This window comes from Thamnophis elegans, chromosome 3 (genome assembly GCF_009769535.1).
Source record: "Thamnophis elegans isolate rThaEle1 chromosome 3, rThaEle1.pri, whole genome shotgun sequence".
NCBI classification, from domain to species: Eukaryota; Metazoa; Chordata; class Lepidosauria; order Squamata; family Colubridae; genus Thamnophis; species Thamnophis elegans.
Window position 1 is genome coordinate 35,961,292 of NC_045543.1, and position 22,492 is coordinate 35,983,783.

The 22,492-nt window shown below is 38.2% G+C and overlaps 1 protein-coding gene across 1 annotated transcript in view; it reads left to right on the forward strand.

The window, feature by feature from the left end:
* Window positions 1-22,492, forward strand: part of TRPM8 (transient receptor potential cation channel subfamily M member 8) — a 175,729-nt gene that overhangs the window by 134,595 nt on the left and 18,642 nt on the right. Inside the window, exons 19-20 of the mRNA XM_032213076.1 lie at window positions 6,261-6,402; window positions 20,694-20,865. Coding sequence (XP_032068967.1) covers window positions 6,261-6,402; window positions 20,694-20,865 — 314 coding nt within the window. The remainder of the gene's footprint in view (window positions 1-6,260; window positions 6,403-20,693; window positions 20,866-22,492) is intronic.

Sequence of the window (22,492 nt, forward strand, 5' to 3'; positions counted from 1 at the left end):
TTTGTGTGCTTTATTTTTATTATTCCATAGAAATGTATGCCAACCTGCTTGCAGATCATGGCCTTCTAAAGTCAAGATTGTTTTATTCTTTAACTCTATCCAGTCCTTCACCCATGTTGTTGTTACTGCTAATGCGTATAACTCCCAATTTGGTAATGCTAAGCCTCCTCTCTCCTTGCTAACTTGCATTGACTTTAGTTTAATCCTTGCTTTTCGTCCTTGCGAGATGAACCTAGCAGTTAGTTTGTTTAATTCCTGAAAGAAAGTTTTACCCGGATTAATAGGTGCGGCTTGCAACAAAAATAAAATTCTTGGTAAAATTTTCATTTTAACTGTGGCTATACGTCCCATTAGTGAGAGCTGAATATTTTTCCAGCTTTCTAAACCTTTCCTTATTTGTGTCATCAGTTTATTATAATTGTTGTCTTTAATTGTAGAACATTTTGCCAACACCCAAATCCCCAAGTATTTCACTTTCTTAGTTATTTGCTTTTTAGTTACTAATTCCAATTCCTCTTCTTGCTTTTTTGTCATATTCTTAGTTATCATTTTTGTTTTACTTCTATTAATTTTTAATCCTGCCACTTCACCATATTCTTCTAATTTTTGAATTAATTTAGGACTGGATTCCAGTGGATCTTCTAAATCAAATACTAAGTCATCGGCATAGGCTTGGGTCTTATATTCTTCATTTTTAAGTCTTACGTAAACCTTTTATTCCTTGGTGCTTCCTAATTTCATTTAACAATATTTCCAGAGTTAGTATAAACAGCAAAGGAAAGAGGGAGCATCCCTGTCTAACTCCCTTTTTTATTTCTATCTTCTCTGTTAGTTCTCCGTTCATCAGAACTTTGGCTGTCTGGGTGTTATAAAGTTTTTCTATCTTTTTTGTACATTTTTCTCCGAATTTCATCCTATCTAGTTGTATTGTTATAAATTTCCAAATTACATTGTCGAATGCTTTTTGTGCATCAAGGAAAACCCGTACCAATTGCTTTTCTGGATGCGCCTCATAATATTCTATTATGTCTAGGATGACTCTCGTATTCTTTTTAATGTGTCTGTGAGGTAAAAATCTGTTTTGGTCTGGATGTATTTGTTCATTTAAAACTTGTTTAATTCTTCCTGCCATAATCGCTGCAAATATTTTATAATTCAATAGTGAAATTTGTCTGTAGTTTTGGATTTCTTGTAAGTTGGCTTCTTCTTTCGGGATTAGCGATATTATTGCTTCCATCCAAGATTCATGCATCTTGGATTTTCCTAAGACTTTGTTAAACATTTCCACTCCTAATTCTTCCAATATTATTTGATTATATTTGTATAACTCCACTGGGATTCCATCTGGTCCTGGGGTTTTATTATTTTTCTGTTTTTTCAGGACTAATTCTACCTCGGCTATCGTTATTGGCCTGTTTATCACCTCCCTTTGTTTTTGATTTTTTTAGATTGGAATGATCTTTTCTGGGTTTAAATATTATTTCATCTTAGTTTCCTCTGTATTATCTTGCGTGTATAGTTTTGTGAAGTATTTTTGAATAATATGCTTCTTTACTTCTGATTTATGTTTAATATTTCCCTCATCATATTTTAATTGATATATCATCCCTTTTTCTCTTTCATTTTTCAATCTGTATGCCAGCCATCATCCTGGTTTATTGGCTTGTTCAAAGTAATTTTGTTTGGCCGCTTTAATTTTCTGTGCTACTTCTTTTTGAGTTATTAAGTTAATCTTATGTTTTATCATCTCTATTTTTTCTTTTTTAATTTTATTCTTTGGGTATTTCTGTAATTCAGCTTCGGCTTCCCTAAGTTCTTGTTGCTCTTTTTGTTTTCTGATTTATCTCGCAATGTAGGCAATCATGAGGCCTCTTATGTATGCTTTCAGTGTATCCTAGAGATTTTGAATTTAGGTGTCTTTTTTATTTATTCTAAAAAATAGTTTAAATTCTTTCTCCAGCATAGCTGACTGGACCAAAGCTGTCAGAGCTATGAGGACATGCCTCTGTTGCAATGGTCTCCAGCTTTTGACTCAGTCCCTCAGCTAAGACAGATGTGTCAAATTTGCTCCATTTTTGGAGAGAGCTTTCTATTCCTGGATTCTTCAACAGCAGGAGAACATGCAGGGAATTTGAACCCGCTTTGCAGGTTCCCGGTCTTGACAGCTGATATTCAAACTCCCGAGTGGAGTGCCCCAGCTCCGAGGTCTGCAGCGAAAGATGCAGCCACGAAATCTAAGGTCAGAGCTGCTGCCTTGAGAAAAGCTTCAACAGCTGAAGAAAGACATGAGCACAGACACCAGAAAGCCCTTGTCAGGCAATTTGCCAAGGGACAGAGGGAGGCTGACAGGTGGAGCTTGGGAGAACCCTCCAAGGATAATCTTACAGTTGCCCGCCAAAGATTTCTTCAACCGTTGGAGATAGGGAATGAGTCAAGCCAGGTTATCAGGCTGTGCTCACAAGATTTGTCCCTAGATGGCACTGGAGAGCAGACCTTCCAACAGGGATTTATATTGCCTGACAGCAATGAAGATTACTTTAACTCCCTGTCAGGCCTGCCTTCTATGGCAGGGAATGGTGACTAGGCCTGGAAACAAGGGAGGCCTGTTCCTGAGGCAACATTTACCCCAACTGCATGGGGCTTCACCCAGGGGTGAAGAGCCTGAAATTCCATCCAGTATGCAATTTGTGATTGCAGAGGCCATCAAATAAGGCATAGCTGCAGACATGCAGCAAAGCAGGCGAGCGGCTTCTGTGGTCTCTGGATTCTGCTTACAGCTGGGGCAACACCAGGCAACCCAGCTCCCAGCGGATTTTTTGGCCTTCCAAAGACCATATTCCCCCACTCCCTCCAGAAAGAACCAGTCATTGCTCTGGAGGAAGGGCAAAAATACTGGGACTTTCCAAAGATGAGGGACTGACAATGGACCAGCCAGTTTTTGCAGGACTATTCCATCCGGCTCTCCTCAAGTCCTTCCTCTTCAAAACCAGAAATATGGCCTGCCTGGGGGCAGATTCTTCAGCTCCTGATCCAGCCTTGGACTCAGTTGATCCCACTGACCCTCTCTTCTCTGAACCAACCATGGAGGCTGAGGGGATTCTGTCACTAAAGCTGTTTATAGATGTGGTCCAGAGGCAATGGGCCTCTCCTGGGACTGGCCCCAACCTGTACTCTTCCGACAAGAGGTTTTATAATGTGGGCCCAGAGCTAGCTTGGGCACTCCAGATGCTGGTAGGGGATGGCCCGGTAGCAGCCCTAGCATCCCACTCTGCCATTCCTAACAAACCGGAGGACGCTCTGAAAGTAGAAGACAAGAGGTCGGAACAAGCACTTCAAAGGACCCATTAGGCAGCTTCCTCTTTTAGGAGAACAGAGTCCCTGTTTTAGTCCTTCCAGCCCTCTATGCTGGGCAAGAAGGTCACATCATCGACCATAGGCCAGTGGATACAGGCTTGCATCGCCAAAGCTTAGGAAGACTAGGCTCTTCCGTTGTCTCGGTGTGTGGCCACTACAGCAGCGTGAGCACCACAAGCCTCTATCAGCCATTATAAGCTGGATGCCTTCACTTTGGCTGAAGTGGCCTTTGGTATGGAGTCCTCCAGAGGATACATACAGAATCAGAGACTCAGGACCACCTGTAGGACAAGCCAGCTTTGGTATCCATTTGGAATCCATATCCATTCCTGGATTCTCTCATCAGCACAATGGAGAAGGGGCATTGGTCGAACCTGATATACTCCTTCTTGGTGTGCTGAGAGAATCCAACCCCATCCTGGAGACCATCTGGTCCTGTGTCCAGGGGGGAGAACCTTAGAACAAGACACATCAAGTCTGTCACTTCATCTTCGTCAAAAGCTGGGGACTGTTGGCAACAGAGGCATGTCCTCACAGCTCTGACAGACTCAGTCCAATCAGCTAAGAGCCAAAGTCAACCCATTCCTGGGTTGCACACCGAGAAGAAGTGTATCAGGTAAGACCAACGCCACATTTTAGAAATGTTTTTAAAGAAAATCTTATTGTTTTAAAATGGAAGAAAAAATATTTTCCCTCTAAGGTTAAAGAATCTAAAAGAATACAATGAATTTTGTTAATATAAATGGTGATAGTTTATAAAGATTATTAAGTGCAAATAGAAGTACATATTATTTCAGCAGCAAGGAAGGTAAAGCAGTAATGGTAAAATTGATCTATTTAAAGAGGAAATATGTTTTTTATTTGGCTATCACTTCTGGATTTTGTGTTTGTGATTAAAAAAACGAAACTGACTTTTGCCAATTAGATTTTTTATAGAAATGGAGAGTTATATATTAGTGTGTAAAGCTAAAAAATTGAGATTATGGTGTTGCTATCTTGTATTGTGCTAAGGAGAGTCAGAGGTCAATGTCTTTTGCTTTCTTCCCTTGTACTTCATATTTTCCCCCTTTCTTTTTCATTCTCTTAATTTTTTCACTGTATTTTATTGCATTGATAAAACAATAAAAGTTAGAAACACACAAAAAAAACCTTACAATGGAAATTCTGTAGAGTGATCTAAAAGTTCTACCAAAGTAAAATGGAAAGCATCATAAGATTGAGGCTTTAAAAGGTTACTTTTTCCAAAAGCGGGGAAAAAATCCAGTTTGGGTGTCAAAATAGTCTTTATTACCCTAATGGCTAAGGAGAGCAAAGAAGAAATTGATGACTCAGTGAACTTTTACTTGATCATAAAATAGACCTTGAATTTGGGCCATAATTAAGTCCACTATTTCTGTTGCTAAGCAAAACAGTTTTTAAATGAGTTTTGCCCCATTCTATGACCTTTCTTGCCATAGTTGTTGAATGAATAATAACATGATAGTTAAGTGAATCAGGCTTCTCAATTGACTTTGCTTGTCAGAAGGTAGCAAAAAATGATCACATTGCTCTGGAACACTAACCATCATAAATATATGCTAGTTGCTAAGCATCTAAATTTTGATCACATGATCATGGGTCATAAGTGAGAAAAATAAGTCACTTTTTTCAGTGTCATTGTGATTTCAAAGTCGCTAAATAAATGGTGTTACGTCGAGGACTACTTGCATCTACAAGTGCTTGACAGAGATGGTGACTGAAGGCACCACTGTGCAATAATTTCATTCCTATTTCTTTGATTACTATCAGAAAATTGTACATAATTATGTTTTCTCTGCAGTGAAGATTGTTTATGGATTAATTTATCACTGGTCATAGCATCCTTTAATTTATGAAGACACAAAACATATAACTTTTACTCTATATTTTAAAGTTTATGATTTTTTTTAATTGTTTGAATTAGTAGATTGTACTTTACTGTCTGTATTAGTTGTAAACAACAGTGTCATTTTTCCCACAGAAAAATAAGATATATGAATTGCTAAGTCTAACACCAGGCTAGGGGGAATTGCTAACACTAGGGAAGATGGGCTCAAGATCTCAAAGGATCTTAACAGCCTTGAACTCTGGCTTTTAACCACCATTGATTTCTAAGGCATCCCCTGGTTCTTCTTAAATGTCTGAGAATAAGCTTTCTATGGAATCCATGTTTATCTAGGAACACCTAGAATGAACATCATATGAATCTGATAAAATAAGAAATAAATATTTTGACAAATTGGAAGACAGATTCTTGCAAATAATATTTTTTCCAGGAATAGTGAACAATTTGTGCTCCCCCAATAGCTTTTTGTGGAACTCCGGCTCCTCTAAAAGCACTATTTTTCACCATTATGAGGTGGAAATGCATGAATATATAATGTAAGTCCTAAAATCAGATTAAGTTAACTAAAAAACAAAAAATCAATTCCCAAAACCTGGGGACAAAATAATGTCCTCTGTCCCTTGTTTGTATTGCATTCTCATTCAATTTGGAGCAATCTATTATTTGTAAATCTCTGCAAATATTAAGCGTCGGCTAAGGTTATCTGTCCTCAAAATGCTCATTCTTCTTTTACAGAGGCAATTACAATGTTGAAAATGAAGTTGCCCAGAATAAAACTGCAATCTTCATATAAAGAAAAAATCATGGAAACAGACAGTACCATATAAAGTTGATAATAAATAATTGAAAATGTAACTTATGGAAGCACTATGATAAATTTTTATCTCAGTTTAACCTATTGCGAGTATAAAAATACTTACAATGTGGGGGGGTCTGGTCTATTTAACAACTAACTATAAATACAGTATTTGAAAGAGAACTGTGGTAACTACATAATTTGAAAATGGAGTTTTCTACTAATGTGTATCTATTCTCTTCACAGGCTGAATTCTTCAAATGAAACTTCTTGGTATTCTGGCAGAGTAATTTTTTGTCTGGATTACATTATTTTTACTCTAAGATTAATCCATATTTTCACAGTAAGCAGAAATCTTGGCCCCAAGATAATTATGCTTCAGAGGATGGTAAGGCATATGTTTGATTCAAGATGAGGTGTTTGTGTGTAACTCAAACAAATTTATTTATTTATTTGTCTTGTATGCCGCCCACTCCCGGAGGACTCCGGGCGGCTCACAAAAGACAAGGGAAAGGGAGGAACAAGACAAAGACAACATATTAAAAACAAAACCAACATTCACAATTTCCGTGGAGGTAGATGCTTCTCAGCTCCCCCCAGCCTGCTGGATTCAATATGTTTTAAGAAACAATAAAATCCTGCAGGCCTTTAGAAACATAGTTAAGTTTCAGTCCTTTTCCCAAGCATATACTGTATATATGTAGCATTTGATGCTGGTTAAACCATTTAAAAAATCCTTTCTCAGCTGTGCCTCAAACTTGGGTCTTCTACCAGAGGTTTAGGATTTGGAAGGTTCTACACAGTATCCTAGCTGTTCCTATCTAGCACTGCATCCTTTGGACAGAGTTCTGATGTTGTTCCTGGGATTTGTTGGAGCTACTCTCCCATTTTAGGAATCACAGTCGCAAATTGGGGCCACTTTGGCCTTTACTTTCCACATCCTCTCCAGTTCCTTCTTCAGGCCCTGGAACTTCTTAACTTTTCATACGCCTTCTTTCTTTTTTTATTAAAAGTTTTTTTTCTTCAAAACAGACACAACACAAAAAATCCTCTTTCTTTACATACTGTAGAAAGTGTATCAGTTGGTTACAAAAATTTTTCGTGCATTTCTTTCACAGTCACCCATGATTCATATTAATTCTAGTATTTTAAATCAAATATAGTTGTACATATTACAATGATCCTACCTCCATTCTCATTTGACTATAATTGTTTAAACGTCCTTCATCATAAAACATACCAAAACTCAAGACATAACCACATACTCGCATCTCATTTGCTATTTCTAGTATCCCAATAACACTATTCCTTATGGCCTATTCTAGTTAAATCTCAATAACATTTAGTAACAAAGGTTTCTAATCTTCCTTTTCAAATCACTGTTTACAATTTACATCCAATTTCCCCATGTTGTACCCATATCTATATATACATTGTTATCATTATCTCTCCTTTATTTGACTATATCCATTATCATAATTTAGTTCTTTTTTATTAATCTTTATATGTAACCAAACCATTTTTCATCTTCCTTTCATAGGTACCATTCAATATTCATATCCAATTACTACTTGTTATACCAATACATATGTATACATTATTATCATTTTCAATGCTTTATTTAACCATATCTATTGTCACTAAATTTCATTAAGTCCAACTAGTTTAGATTAAACACTTTCATCTATCAGCCTGTATCTTTCCAGTAGCGAAACAGTCTCATATCTTCTGCCATTTGTGGCATCAGTCCTCTAATTGTCTCCTTAATCAAGTTTGTATGTATTCTTCTTTGTAACTCCTTGTTTATTGATTCTCTCATGTAATTTCGATGCCCTTCTTCTTTTTCCATAATAAGCTTGTCTTTAATTGTCAGTGTTGTTATTGATGATGTTACTAATAAAATTTCTCCCTTTAAATCCATAAGTTCTTTTATTTTTTCTTCTTCTGTGTCTTGCCATCTAGGGTAGGGTTCCCATCCATCTAGTTCCCCTTTCCATATTCCACTTTTTCTATTTCCAGACAGAAACTATTCACCATAGATGTCAGCAGATTTGATTTCTTTGTAGTCATTTTTCTCTTTATTGCTTGGGACTCTATGCTCTATTTTTCCCATTTGATAAGCATCTCCATCCTTTTCATCAAATTTTTCTGTTAGGTGCTCTAATTTTTCAACCATTTTCTCAAATGTATTTGATAAATTCTGCATTGCAAACATTATCTCTTGCAAGCTGACAGTTTCTCTCTGTTGTTGGAAATAAGCCATTGTTTTCAGCTGTTAAAACACTGCTGCTCTGACTTGGAAGATTTTTACAAGATTACACCTAAGTTCACCATGAGATCTCTGGTTAAGGATATACTTCAAATGAACATTTGTATAAACAAATGGTGCTTTACTTCTTATCACTTTCTATAAACAAACTGAGACTTTAAAGTTCCAGACCAGAATAATCAGTAGTGAAAGTAAAAGTATTTTGTTTTCAGTACTCAAGTTTCCAGTCTTAGAGTAGCAGTTATCTCTCCCTTTGTTGTTACAATTGTTGCAATTCTCTTTGTTCTTTTTGTATCTTTTAATATTCCAAGTTTTAAAAAAGTCAAATTCTTTTTTTTATTGAAAGTTTTAAAAAAAGTTTTACAAATATATACCTCCCCCCCCCCCAAAACCAACTCCCACCCACCCACCCCCCAACCTCCCAGAGTAAATACAGGGTATAAACATTAATATCCATATTCTAAAATAAGCTAACAGACTTTAGCATCATCCCTCACTTGTACTTTAACTCCCCTTTTGTAAAGCTAACTTTAAGCAAATTGTATCATTCCTTGCTCATTCACTCATAAGCTATCTGGAATTTCTTACTCCCATATTTATTCTGAATATAGTCAATCCATCCTCTCCATTCCAGCTTATATTTCTCATCTGAATGGTCCTTAAGAGATGCTGACATTTTAGCCATCTCTGCTAAGTTTGTTACTTTTAGTGTCCATTCTTGAATAGTAGGTAATTCTTCCTTCTTCCAGTACTGCGCCAACAATAGTCTTGCTGCCGTTGTAAGGTTCAAAATCGTATTAGTCTCTATAACTGTACAGTCGTAATTATACCTAACAGGAATAACTGAGGAGTAAACTTTATCCTCTTTTTAAGAATATATTGCATAATCCACCATATTTTTATCCAAAATGCTTTAACCTTTTTACAAATCCACCATATATAATAATACGTAGCATCAACACAATCACATCTCCAGCATTTAGGTTGTAAATTCGGATACATACAAGCCAATTTTTTAGGATCTAAGATCTAATGGCCATCTATAAAACATCTTGTAGAAGTTCTCTCTCAGGTTTTGGGCTTGCGTAAATTTTACGTTCCTTACCCATATCTTTTCCCATGTATCCATCGTTATTGGTTCTTCAAAAAATTTTGTCCACTTTATCATACAGTCTTTAACTAATTCAGTTTCAGTATCTATTTCTATCAATATATGCATTGGATTTTGATCCCTAATTTGTTTTATTAGATTGTCTTCATTCTGCGTGATGCCAATTTTCTAGTCTTTTTTCCATCTGACCATACTGAAACCATGTTTGAATTACCCTTTCCTCTTTTAATACATTCAGAGATTTTAGCTGTAATATACCTCTTTCTATAGTAAGAAGCTGTCTATATATGGTTACATCCTATTTTTGTTCTATGCTTATATTCTCTATTGCGTGTCTGGGAATTGCCCACATGGATATCTTGTCATTTACTTTATATTGATATTTTTTCCAGACACGCAGTAGAGCATTCCTTAAAATATGACTTTTAAAAGTCTTATCCACCTTTTTATCATATATCAAATAAGCGTGCCAACCATATACCAAATCATAGCCTTCAATGTTCAGTATTCTATCATCTGTTGAGTTGATCCAATCACTAATTATTGATAAAACTACTGCTTCATGGTATAATTTTAAATTTGACATTTTCAAACCTCCTCTCTCACGTACATCTTGCATTATTTTAAGTTTTATTCTCGGTTTCTTCCCTGCCCAGACAAATTTATTAATACCCTTCTGCCAATCTACCAAATTTGCATTTTTTTAAAGTATTGGTATCATTTGAAAAATAAATAAAAACGTAGGCAAAACATTCATTTTTACTGCTGCTATCCTTCCCAACAAAGACAGTTGTGGTTTTTCCCATTTTTTTCATATCTACCTGTATTCTGTGCCATAATGGTTTGTAATTATACTTATATAATTTCCCATTTGAGGTTGTAATATAAACTTCTAAATATTTAACCTTTTTTACTATCTCACATCCTGTTATTTTTTCTAATTCTTCTCTGATTTGTGTTCATATTTTTAACTAACATCTTTGTTTTGCCTAAATTTATTTTAAAACCAGGTACTTGACCATATTGATTAATCATATTCATTAAGGCCGTAGTAATTTCCTTGGTTGGGTTAAAGTTACAACCAAGTCATCCGCAAATGCTCATAATCTGTATTCGTAATGTCTAATCTTAATTCCCTGTAAGTCATCTGACCCCCGTATTTTATTCAGCAATAACTCCAGGGTTAAAATGAACAATAATGGAGATAGGGCACAACCTGTCTTGTACCTTTTTAAATTTTAAAAGGTTCTGTTAAGCTACCATTAACTATAATTTGTGCTGTTTGTTCCTGCTATATTGCCTTGATAGATTGTATAAAATGCTCTCCAATTTGCATCTTTTGTATTATTTTCGTTAGCAATTGCCAATTCACTCGATCAAATGCTTTCTCCACGTCCAGAAATATGAGCGCTTCAGGGACTTGGTTATTCTTTCCCAGATACTCCAATATATTAACAATTTGTCTTACATTACTTCTCATTTGTTTCCCTTGTATAAAACCAGTTTGATCATTGTGGATCAGTTGTTGCATGACTAACATCAACCTGTTTGCTAATATTTTAGCAAAAATTTTGTAATCTGTATTGAGTAATGATATAGGCCTATAATTTTTTGGCTGGCTGAGATCTTGATCTTCTTTGGGAATCAGGGATATGAAAGCTGTTCTCCAAGATGGAGGTACCCTTCCTTCCAATTGAATTCTGTTAAATAGTTCTTTAAGGGGTTCTACCATTTCTAATTGTAAATTTTTATAATAAACCACTGTCAATCCATCTATACCAGGTGCTTTCCTAACATTTAACTGTTTAATTACCTGGAGGATTTCCTCCGAAGTTATTGGTTGGTTCAATCTCTCCATTTGCTCATCCTTAACTATAGGTATTTTTTCTTTCTCCAAGTGTCTCTATATATCTAAACCTTATATTTTATCACCAGTGTACAATCTTGTGTAAAATGATAAGAAAACATTTTTGATCATATCCTGTTGATAAACTTCTTTACCTTTATGGTCTATTTTTTCTATAGTATGAGATTTTTGTTTTTTCCTTGTCATATATGCTAACCATCTGCCTGGTTTATTTGCATTGCAAAAAGTATTATGTTTAGCATATAACAAATTAGTAGTCACCTGGTCTGACATCAACATATTAAATTGCGCTCATAGTAAGGTGATTGCCTCTTTTGTCTTCTTATCACCTGGGTTGGATATTAACTCCTACTCTTTCTTCTTTATCTCTTCCTCTAGTTCCTTTCTTTTTTTTCCCCTGTCTATGTCTATATAGCTTATTTAAATTTATTAAAACTCCTCTCATATACAGTTTACTTGCATCTCAAACCATTTCCATAGATGTACCCTTGTTCATATTAAAAACAAAATATTCTCTCAGCAATTTTTTGCATTCATTGACATTTTTCTCATATCTAAATAAATTTTCATTTAACCTCCAGCACCTTCTAGATTCCTTCCCATATTTCAATTCCATCCAAACCGGGTTATGGTCTGTTAAGGCTCTGGAACATATCTTCGTCTTCTTTACCTTAGAAAGAAAATCATTTGTAGTTAGTATAAAATCAATCCTAGAAAAAGATTGATGCCTATCAGAAAAAATGTAAAGTCCTGTTCTTTAGCATTCCTTTCCCGCCAGGTGTGTCTTAGCTCCAAATCATCCATCATATCAAAAAAAGACTTAGGTAGTTTTGCATGTGTTTGAATATTTTGCAAAAGACCCTTCTTATCTTTCTTGGTATCCAAAACTCCATTCCAGTCACCGATTAATATGCAGGATCTGTAGTCCCATTGTATTAACTTGGTATGGAGCGTCTTGTAGAATTTTTCTTGTTGTTGATTAGGAGCATATACTCCCATTAAAAGTATATTTTTCCTTCTAATAATAGTTCAATTGCAATATATCTTCCTTGGGAGTCTGCTTCAATTAGTTCAGCTTTTATATCCTTTCTTAGGAATATAATTATACCATTTTTCTTCTCCGAAGCAGAGGTTACAAAATGTTGTCCCAATCTTGCATTCATTAAATGTTTCTGGTCATTTGTTCTAATATGTGTTTCTTGCAGGCAAATTACATCGTTTTTAAATTGTTTCAGATAGTGGTATATTTTTTTCCTTTTTTGTGGTGAGTTTAAGCCACTGACATTCCAAGTTAAAAATTTAATTGTCATCTTTAGCTCCCTGAAGCTTTTTAAGAGCCACCTGGAAATCCTGTAATTTGATTTTTGGTCTAGCTCCTCCCACCGCTTCTGAGTTGATATTTATGGTTTCTTGAACTGTTGTCTGGGCTTGTTGCTGGGCTTGTTGCATCTTTAGTTCTGGTTCCTTGCATTTGGTAGCCGCTCGGGTTTGTCTTTGCTCCTTAATTCCTTCTGACTCCACCAGAAGATTCAAAACTTGGGCCACCTCCAATGATCCTTGGGCATCTTGCTGTCTGGCCTCTCCTGCTTGCTCCCTTTCTCTAGATCCTGCAGATGAGGGGTAACCAGCCTTTAATATGTTGCTGTAAAAATCTCTGGCCTTCCAAACTGAGTTAAGACAGTCTCTTTGTCCCAGGTAGTTGACCACTAATCCGGCTGGGGCTTCCCATCTATATTGTATCTGGCGGTTTTTAAGTTCGTCCACTAGGAATGCATAGTCTTTTCTGGATCTCAACATTTTTGGTGGAATTTCCTTCAAAACTAGCACCTCCTGGCCCACAATCTGCAACTTGGTTTTATAGGACTCTTGTAGTATCAGGTTCCTTGTATTCCTCGTAGCAAAGTAGACTACAATATCTCTTGGTAGTTGTTTATGTCTGGCAATCCATGAATTAACACGGTATATTTTCTCTATTTGCCAGTCATAGTCCACTCTCGGTTGACCTACTAATTGATCAAAGGCTTCTGAAAGAATCTCCTTCAGATTTTCTTGATTATTCTCTTTAAGGCCTCTTATTATCAAAGCAAGTTCCATCTGTCTATATTGTAGCATTGTAATTTCTGCTTCTGTATTATCAACCTTGTTTTGAACTTCTTCAACTTTACTTACTAAATTAACATTAGACTGGTTAATTTCTTCCACTTTATCATCCAATAAAGATACATAGCCAGACAAGCCTTTAAAGGCTTCCACAATATCTTTTCTTATCTCTTGGTTGCGAATCTGGATTAGCTCTTTGATCCCCAAAATTTCCTCCGAGACCTCCTTGAAGGCAGTTGAAACATTTTTCTGTATCTTGAGTTCTAAAGCAACTGCCTGCTCTGTTGTTGTAAATGTGTTTTTATTTTCCATTTTCATTTCGTACAGTCACATATATACTGTGCATAACCGGGGCCATATAACATTAAACAATAAACACAGCCATTCCTCTTGTCAACAATACCCCCCAAAATAGAAACCCAATGTACCTCTTCGACCCTCCATACACCCTTTCTTTCGCCCCCCTCCAACTTTCCATCTTCCCTCCAACATTCCCCTCTACCCTACTTCCCCTCCCCCTCTACCACTCCTCTCTCCCAGTACACTCCCTCCCTTCCTTCTCACCCTCCCTCCCATCCTCTCTCCCACCCTCTCTACCCCTCTTTCTTCTATCCCTCTACTCCTCCCTTCGGTGTATTTCTACTATCTATTAATATATTCAGCTTGTCCTATTTTTACAGTGAAATTAAAGAGCAACAGTATACAAGTGCAGTCGCGTTACTTTAAAATCTAACACATACTATATATCCCCCTCCCCCCCTCCCCCCTAACACCCCACCTCCCTTCCCCCCCCCGACTTCCCAGAGCCCGTACACGGTATAGGTTTTTAACAAATACAGTCTAAAATATATTAAGACAAAGGAAATAAAAAAAGAAGTTAATAACATCTCTGCATTAAACTCAGCTTCTTCCTGTTGCACTAACTTTAAGCAGTTTAGATTATTCCTAATCTTAAGCATAGGCTATCTGTAATTTCTTAGTCCCGTATTTGTTTTGTATATAGTCAATCCATTTTTTTCCAGTCTCGTTTATATCTCTCATTTGAATGGTCTTTAAGATATGCTGATATTTTAGCCATCTCGGCTAGGTTTGTAACTTTCAATGTCCATTCTTGAGTTGTAGGCAAGTCTTCCTTCTTCCAGTATTGCGCCACCAACAGTCTTGCTGCCGTTATTAAGTGCAGAACCAAATTAGTCTCTACCGTTGTAAATTCAGTATATATACCTAGTAAAAATAATTGAGGAGTAAACTTTATCCTTCTTTTAAAAATATTTTGCATAATCCACCACATTTTTATCCAAAATGCCTTAACCTTTTGACAAGTCCACCATATATGAAAATATGTAGCATCGAGAGAACCACATCTCCAACATTTAGGCTGTACATTCGGGTACATAGAAGCCAGCTTTTTAGGATCTAAATGCCATCTATAAAACATCTTATAAAAATTTTCTCTCAGGTTTTGTGCTTGTGTGAATTTCACATTTCTTACCCATATTCTTTCCCATGTGTCCAACATTATTGGTTCTTCAATATTTTGAGCCCACTTTATCATACAATCTTTAACTAGTTCTTTAACCTCCTTGAAGGCAGCTGAAACATTTTCCTGTATCTTGAGTTCTAAAGCAACTGCCTGCTCTGTTAAAGCGTCTTTTAAGACTCTTTGCAGCATGTCCAGGGTTAACACATCTGTGGCAGGAGCAGGAGGGGGAAGTAATAATGACTGTAATTTATTTGTCGGGACTGGAGAGCTACCAGCACTCTTTGAAGTCGTTGTTTTAAATTGTTTTGAGACCATTTCTAACCTTCAATTAAGTTTATCTTCCACCAAATTATTAAGTCCAAACAGACTTATTCCAATTAACAGGCTTATTCCAATTATTACTCTTGTAACTTGTTAATAAGAGAGATTTAACAGGAATTTTTGTAAAATGGAGCTAAAATTTAAGTATACCTACAGTTGTAGACTCTCTGATATGTGCTCTGCCTGCTTTTTGCTCAGATGTAAATCAAACATTGTGCAGGGGTGGTCATGAGCCTTTGTTTCTGCAAAAAGCAGAATGAGTCCCTGGCGCGGAGTGTGCCGAGCTACAGGGCAGCTCACACCTTTCACACCCCAGAATTATCTCCTGGGGGGGGTTAATGGAGCTCTACCCATGCTCAGCAGCTCCCCCCCTTCCTTTTCTCCTGAGGAAAGGGTTATCAAACTGTCAGACAGTTGATATACACTATCCAAACAGTGTAACGCAATCTCGGGACTGGAGCTTCTCAGAAGAGCCGCTCTTCAGGCTACATGGAGCCACCGGAAGTTTTTAAAAAAAGTCAAATTCTTACATGAAATATAGAAAAAGGAGTAAAAGACACATGTAGTGATGAATAAGGAGAAGTTTAGTCCATAGGTTGTGAAAGTAATAGTAAAAATTTTAAAAGAAGAAAACTTGATCCATTCATTTCTACATTTAGGCAAGAAAAACAAAATGCACAGGTACAATATATGTGGTACTTTACTCAATAGTATTAACTGTGAGAGGGATCTTGGAGTCCTAGTGGACAACCATTTAAATATGAGCCAGCAGTGTGCAGCAGCTGCCAAAAAAGTCAACACAGTTCTAGGCTGTATAAACAGAGGGATAGAATCAAGATCATGTGAAGTTTAGTACCACTTTATAATGCCTTCATAAGGCCACACTTGGAATACTGCATCCAGTTTTGGTCGCCATGATGTAAAAAAGATATTGAGACTCTAGAAAGAGTGCAGAGAAGAGCAACAAAGATGATTAGGGGCTGGAGACTAAAACATATGAAGAATGATTGTAGGAACTGGATATGTCTAGTTTAATGAAAAGAAAGACTAGAGGTGATATGAGAGCAGTGTTCCAATATCTCAGAGGCTGCCACAAAGAAGAGGGAGTCAAACTATTCTCCAAAGCACCTGAGGGTAGGACAAGAAGCAATGGGTAGAAACTAATCAAGGAGAGAAGCAACTTAGGAGAAATTTCCTGACAGTTAGAACAATTAATCAGTGGAACAACTTGCCTCCAGAAGTTGTGAATGCCCCAACACTGGAAGTCTTTAAAAAGATGTTGTATAGCCATCTGTCTGAAATGGTATAGGGCCTTGATGGTGAACCTATGGCACACATGCCACAGGTGGCACGCAGAGCCATTTGTTAGGCCATGACCGTGAAAGCCAACCCGCAAGCGATTTAACCACAAAACTCAAAACCAAACTGGGAGCAGAGCCCTGGTTCCATGACAACCTCGATAGCCTGATCTGCAAGCTCTGCAGTCAGCTCCGATATCTCCCTGTCGAAGGGTCCAATTTCAGACCATAGCCCCCTGAAGGGGGTGAAGTAAGGTGGGACCACCTGGCAGGTCGAGGAGAGCCGCATCTCTCCTCTCTGACTGGGAAAGGCCCCTCATCTGACAATGAGGAGCAACAGTAGCCAAAATGGTTGCCATGAAACCAGGGACAACCTGAATATCCAAGACTGTGCTGGAGAGGAGAAAGTGAATGGAATGTGAGCTGGGTGAGAAAATACTTTTTTTTTTACATTGACCCCAGAAATCCAAGGGGGAAGCATCTTTAAAGTTATTTGTTGAAGTTGTGAATGGGCACACAGGAAAAATACCAGATAATTTAAGAAGGAAAAAAACTGCTTTTTAAAATAATAAATAGATACTTGGTTCTTCAAAACTAAAAGACGTGGTATTGAGAGCATTTTAAAATACTGGAATTAAAGGCCCAAATTTCTCTTTACAAACATTGCTCAATTGTTGGATCTATAATTTAAGAATATTTGAACAAATAATTAAAATCAGAACTTTTAACACTATCGCAGAGAGGTTGAAGCAAACAGAAGTGAGAGCATCATCTACTGACGAAAAGGAAAATATGCAAACTTAGAAATCACCATCCTAAAAAAAACCAATTGGAAATATCTGTTAAATGCAAACCTATTCTAAGACCACTAGAGAGCTGATTACTAACTAAGGACTTTATTTAAGAGCCCCTGAATATCATTGAATATTATTGAACATAAAAGGTAATTTGAAGAGGTTTGGATAACCTCCTGGTGAATTCAAATTGTTTTGAATGACTATTGATTAGACACTTAAAATTGTGACTTGGAAGTTTGGCTTTTTTGAATTAATGACAGTGGACTAAAAAGAGATTGACTAAATGCAGACACAACATAAGACGGAAGTGAGGAGAACTTAAACAGAATGGAGCTTTTTCAAAGCATTGAGAAAATATTTGATCATAAAAACCAAAAACTGGGAAATTTAATGCAAAGAATAATGGACAATGATCAGGACAAAGAAGAAAGAATGGTGCTACCAGAAGAAACAGAGGGGAAAGCAGAGATAAATCAGCAAAAAGAAGATAATAAGGAGATGTTGCCAAAACCAAAAGTGGTTAAGGAACTAAAAAAGGAGGGAAATAATGTAAAAGATTTTAAAAGGGAATGGGAGAAGCAGGAAGAGAACTGGGGAAAAGAGATAGGAAGTGGAATGGATAGTTTTGGAATTAGACAGTGTGAAAAGGTAGAGTTGGGAGGAAAAGTTAGATTGCATAGACAAATAGAGGGAATAAAAGACAAATATAGGAGGAAAACTAAAAAGAAAATAAGATTAAAGGTTCAGAAGTGGGTAAGAGATGAAGGATAATGGAAAATAGAATAAAAGAATACTTTTATGAATATATTTCAATGTGTATCAATACCAGAATTATACAGTTGGATTATTATTTTAGCATAGATATCAGGATAATATTGTAATATAAATGGATATAAAGATTGGGAAAAATAGTCTTTGAATAACAGTGGGACTTAAGGAGTGATTACTTGCCTTACTTGGGCATACCAGGGGTTGTGACTTTAAGTATATATATATATATATATATATATATATATATATATATATATATATATATATATATATATTACACACATACATACATATATACATACATACATGTGTATTAAAATAGAATTATATGTATTGAAGATGGAGCTGCTACAGCTGGACCAGGTGCTGTTCCTGAAGACTCAGGAATACCCTGGTCCTGCCGCCACCACTAGCCACCAAGCTGGTAGCATAACTGCCTAAAACAGGCAGAGGGACTACTGGGACCTGAGGCATGGACACCCAGCAGAGGCAGCAATGCCAACAGCATTGTAGGGGGCAGCAGATAATGCCCGGGTATTGCCCCATACAGACCCCACATTGGGAACATTGAGCCAGGAAACAGGTCTCCGATGGCATTGGCTGGCCAAAGCGCGGGCCTTCGCAGGCCACAATAATGACAAAGTCTGTACGCTGGGCAGGGTGGTTGCAAGGCTTGGGACCCGGAGCAAGCCAGCACGGCCACCCCACGGAGAGGAGTGGTTGCCTTTGTTGCCTCCGAAGGTGGTGGGTAGAGGTGGGTGCGGCTGCTGGGGGTGTAAGTGGAAGGCGCTGGGTCCAAAACAGCTGTTATATTCCTCCCTGGGCTCTGTCTCCCAGGCAGACAGAACGAGAGCCCAGGGCCAAGCCCATCAGCCACAACCACCACTTCCAAGAACAGACTGCTCAGTTCGTTCTCAGTGCAGTCCAGGAGACAGTGAAGAGCCATGGGAGGGGGCAGGGGGAGGCTGTTTTTGCCCTCCCCAGGCTCCTAGAAAGCCTCTGGAGCCTGGGGAGGGCGAAAAACAGGTCCATCGAGGACCAAAACCAGGGTGAGGGGAGATGCGCACACATGCGCATGGGGGGTTGTGCACATAGAATTATGGGTGTGGCACACCTGCGTATGACCCCCCCCCCCTGCATTCCCCCCACTTTTAGCATGCAATGGCAAAAAGATTAGCCATCACTGCTCTAGGAGCTCAAGGCAGAGTGGTCTGTCTATGAGAGCAATAATAAAAATATTTGAATGTTTTCAGTGTTGATATTAATAATTGATTTGTAGGTAGAAATTTAAGCTATTAAATAATTTAAGTCCTGCTCAGTGAATGAATGGAAATTAAAACACCCCAGCTTCCCATTTCAAATACATCCAGTGTGTTCACATCATCATCTCTCTAGATGCTTGGTTCCATTTTCTTACTGTTAGAAAATCTTCATTAATATTTAATTAATGATCCAACTTTCTGCAGTCAGTGAATGATGAAGAATTGTTTTTTTCTTTTAACATCCTTTTTGAAGAGTGCTTGATATTCTCTCCTTAGTTTTCTTTTCTCAAAACTAAACATTCCCATTTTAGGTTGTGCTCTCCAGATCATGCTTCCGGTTTTCTGAATCTTTCTTTAAATGTTGTACCAAGAGATGCAATATTCAAGTTTAGATCTTACCAACATAGAAGAAAATAAGGCAATTATAAGGCAATTTCCACTGATTGGAAACTATATTTCTAATTATATGTATGAAAAACAGAGTCCCTGAAGGATTTTGAATCAAGGATAGAGGAAATTAGAACCATCTATCCCATCTTGTCTGAAAGAAAAGCTATAGTGAATTTTCTTGATGTGCTCTGGTTTCAGTGTTTATGCGTTCTGAATAAAATTCCAAGTTTCAAGTCATTTTGCATCATTGTCCGCCCATAACAACCCTTCTTCATCTTCTGGAAGTAAAGAATGGATCTTACTAAACTGACCCAGTGTTAATTATTGCTGAGAATACTTAGTCTGTGGTATTAATGTGTTCTTGGGAGAAGGCCTGGCTGCTAATAAATTGCATAAATCGGAAACATCTTGTCTTATCAAAAGTGCTCCATAGCTCGTCTCTAAGTGCCAACAATTTGTGTTGATTAGAAAATTCAAATTATTTTAAAGCACATTCTTGTTATATAGATTATAGGTAGTTCTCAACTTTGAACCTTTAGTTTAATGATTGTTCAATTATGATAGTACTGAAAAAAGTGATTTATGACTGGTTCTTGCACTTACCATCACAGTATCCTCATAGTCACATGATAAAAATTGAGCACTGGCAACTACCTTTTTTTCCTGATGTTTGCAATGTCTCGGGGTCATTTGATTGCCATTTGCAACCTTCCAGAGGGCTTCCAACAAGTAAAGTCCACAGGGGAAACCAGATTTGCATAATGAATATATGATTTGCTTAACAACTGTGGCAAAAATATCATAAAATTGGGCATAGCCCATTCAATAACCACATCACTGGTGACAGAAGGTATTTAGTCCATTTCTAGTTTGATTGCAGAGTATAAATATTGACTTCATAATGAATAGTGTACTTGTCCACTTTTGACATTTTCCCCCTTAGCCTAAAAACAATTTGAAGACTTTTGGCAAAGATCTCATGATATTTCTGTTTATATTTCCTTTTGCAGATGATAGATGTCTTTTTCTTCTTGTTCCTCTTTGCGGTGTGGATGGTGGCTTTTGGTGTAGCCAGACAAGGGATCCTACGAAAAAATGAACAGCGTTGGGAATGGATATTCCGATCAGTCATCTATGAGCCTTATCTTGCAATGTTTGGTCATTATCCTTCTGATATTGATGGTATCTATTGAAATATAGTACTAATCAGTAAGGGATTGATATAGTTGGGAAACAGATACATATATATTTCCTTTTGTCATTGTGGCTTGCTTGAAGGGGGAGGGGTAGAACTGAGGGTTCATTTTATTTCTCTCTGAAAAACTCTAATTATGTTTGGTGTTAGTTTTGAATTATGGAAAGCTAGAATGAAAATGATGTTAATAAATGTATAATTCAGAAAGGCCTTTCATACTGGATTTAAATCAGTTTGCTACCGGTTCAATGGGCGTGGCTAGGGGGCCATGTAACTGAGTGGGCATGGCCAATGTAACATCACTCATGCCCACTCAGTTGCATCCCTCCCCCCACCTAGCCAGGCACACAGGAAAAGGTAGGGAAATATTTAGGATTTTTGAGGTTTGAGGTTTGAGGTTTATTGGGATTTATATGCCGCCCTTTTCCCTGAGGGGACTCAGGGCGGCTTACAACCACAGGGGAGGGGAAGTGCAAGGTCAAAACAAACACTTTGTGAACAAAAGAAAAATAATAAAACACAACTTTCATTCAGCAATCAAACACTCGGGCGGGTAATTGGAAGCCTATCCCCAGGCCTGCTGGGAGAGCCAGATCTTGAGGGCTGCGCGGAAGGTCTGGATCGTGGTGAGGGTGCGGATCTCCATGGGGAGCTCGTTCCATAGGGTCGGGGCAGCAACAGAAAAGGCTCTCCTCCGTGTGGTCGCCAGTCGACAATGACTGGCAGATGGAATTCGGAGGAGGCCCAGTCTGTGCGATCTGATTGGTCGATTTAGGGAGGTAATCGGCAGAAGGCGGTCTCTCAAGTACCCAGATCCACTACCATGGAGTGCTTTAAAGATGGTCATCATTATCCTGAAGCGCACCCGGAGACCAACAGGCAGCCAGTGCAGCTCGCGGAGGACAGGTGTAACGTGGGCGAACCGAGGTGCGCCCACTATCACTCGCGCGGCTGCATTTTGGACTAGCTGTAGTCGCCGGATGCACTTCAGGGGCAACCCCATGTAGAGCCCATTGCAGTATTCCAGTCTAGAGATCACAAGGGCTCGAGTGACTGTTGTGAGGGCCCCCCGATCTAGGTAGGGCCGCAACTGGCGGATTTTCCCTATCTACCCCTGCCCTCTCTTCACTAGTCACCCCTGTTTCCCTGCTTTCTCCCCCCCCTCCCCACCTCTTTGGTTGCTTACCTTCCATGGTGGCTGGTCCAGTCCAGAAGGCAAGCTGATTGGAGCTTTCGGCGGCCCCCGGCCAGCCATCACTGCTGGGAAGCGGTTGGCTGGCAAAGAAGCCTCCCATCCACTGCCTCTTTGCACACCAGCTCTCAAAGAGGCTGGCGGCTGGCCGCAGGCCTCTGAAAAGTCCTCCAGTCGGTGAAAAAGTGGCTTCCATCACCGCCATCTTCTTCGCGCATGCACATCCCATTGCCTTGCAAGTCCAAGCAAACAGGCAGGGTGAGCAACCGGCGACAGGGGGACTGATTCAGGAGCATTGCTAGCCAGCCATCACTACCAGTTCACCGAACTGGGCAAAATTTCTGCCACCAATTTGGGTGAACCAGTGTGAACTGACTGATTTAGATGCTAGTGTTACTGACAGAAAAAATGCCAAATTACAC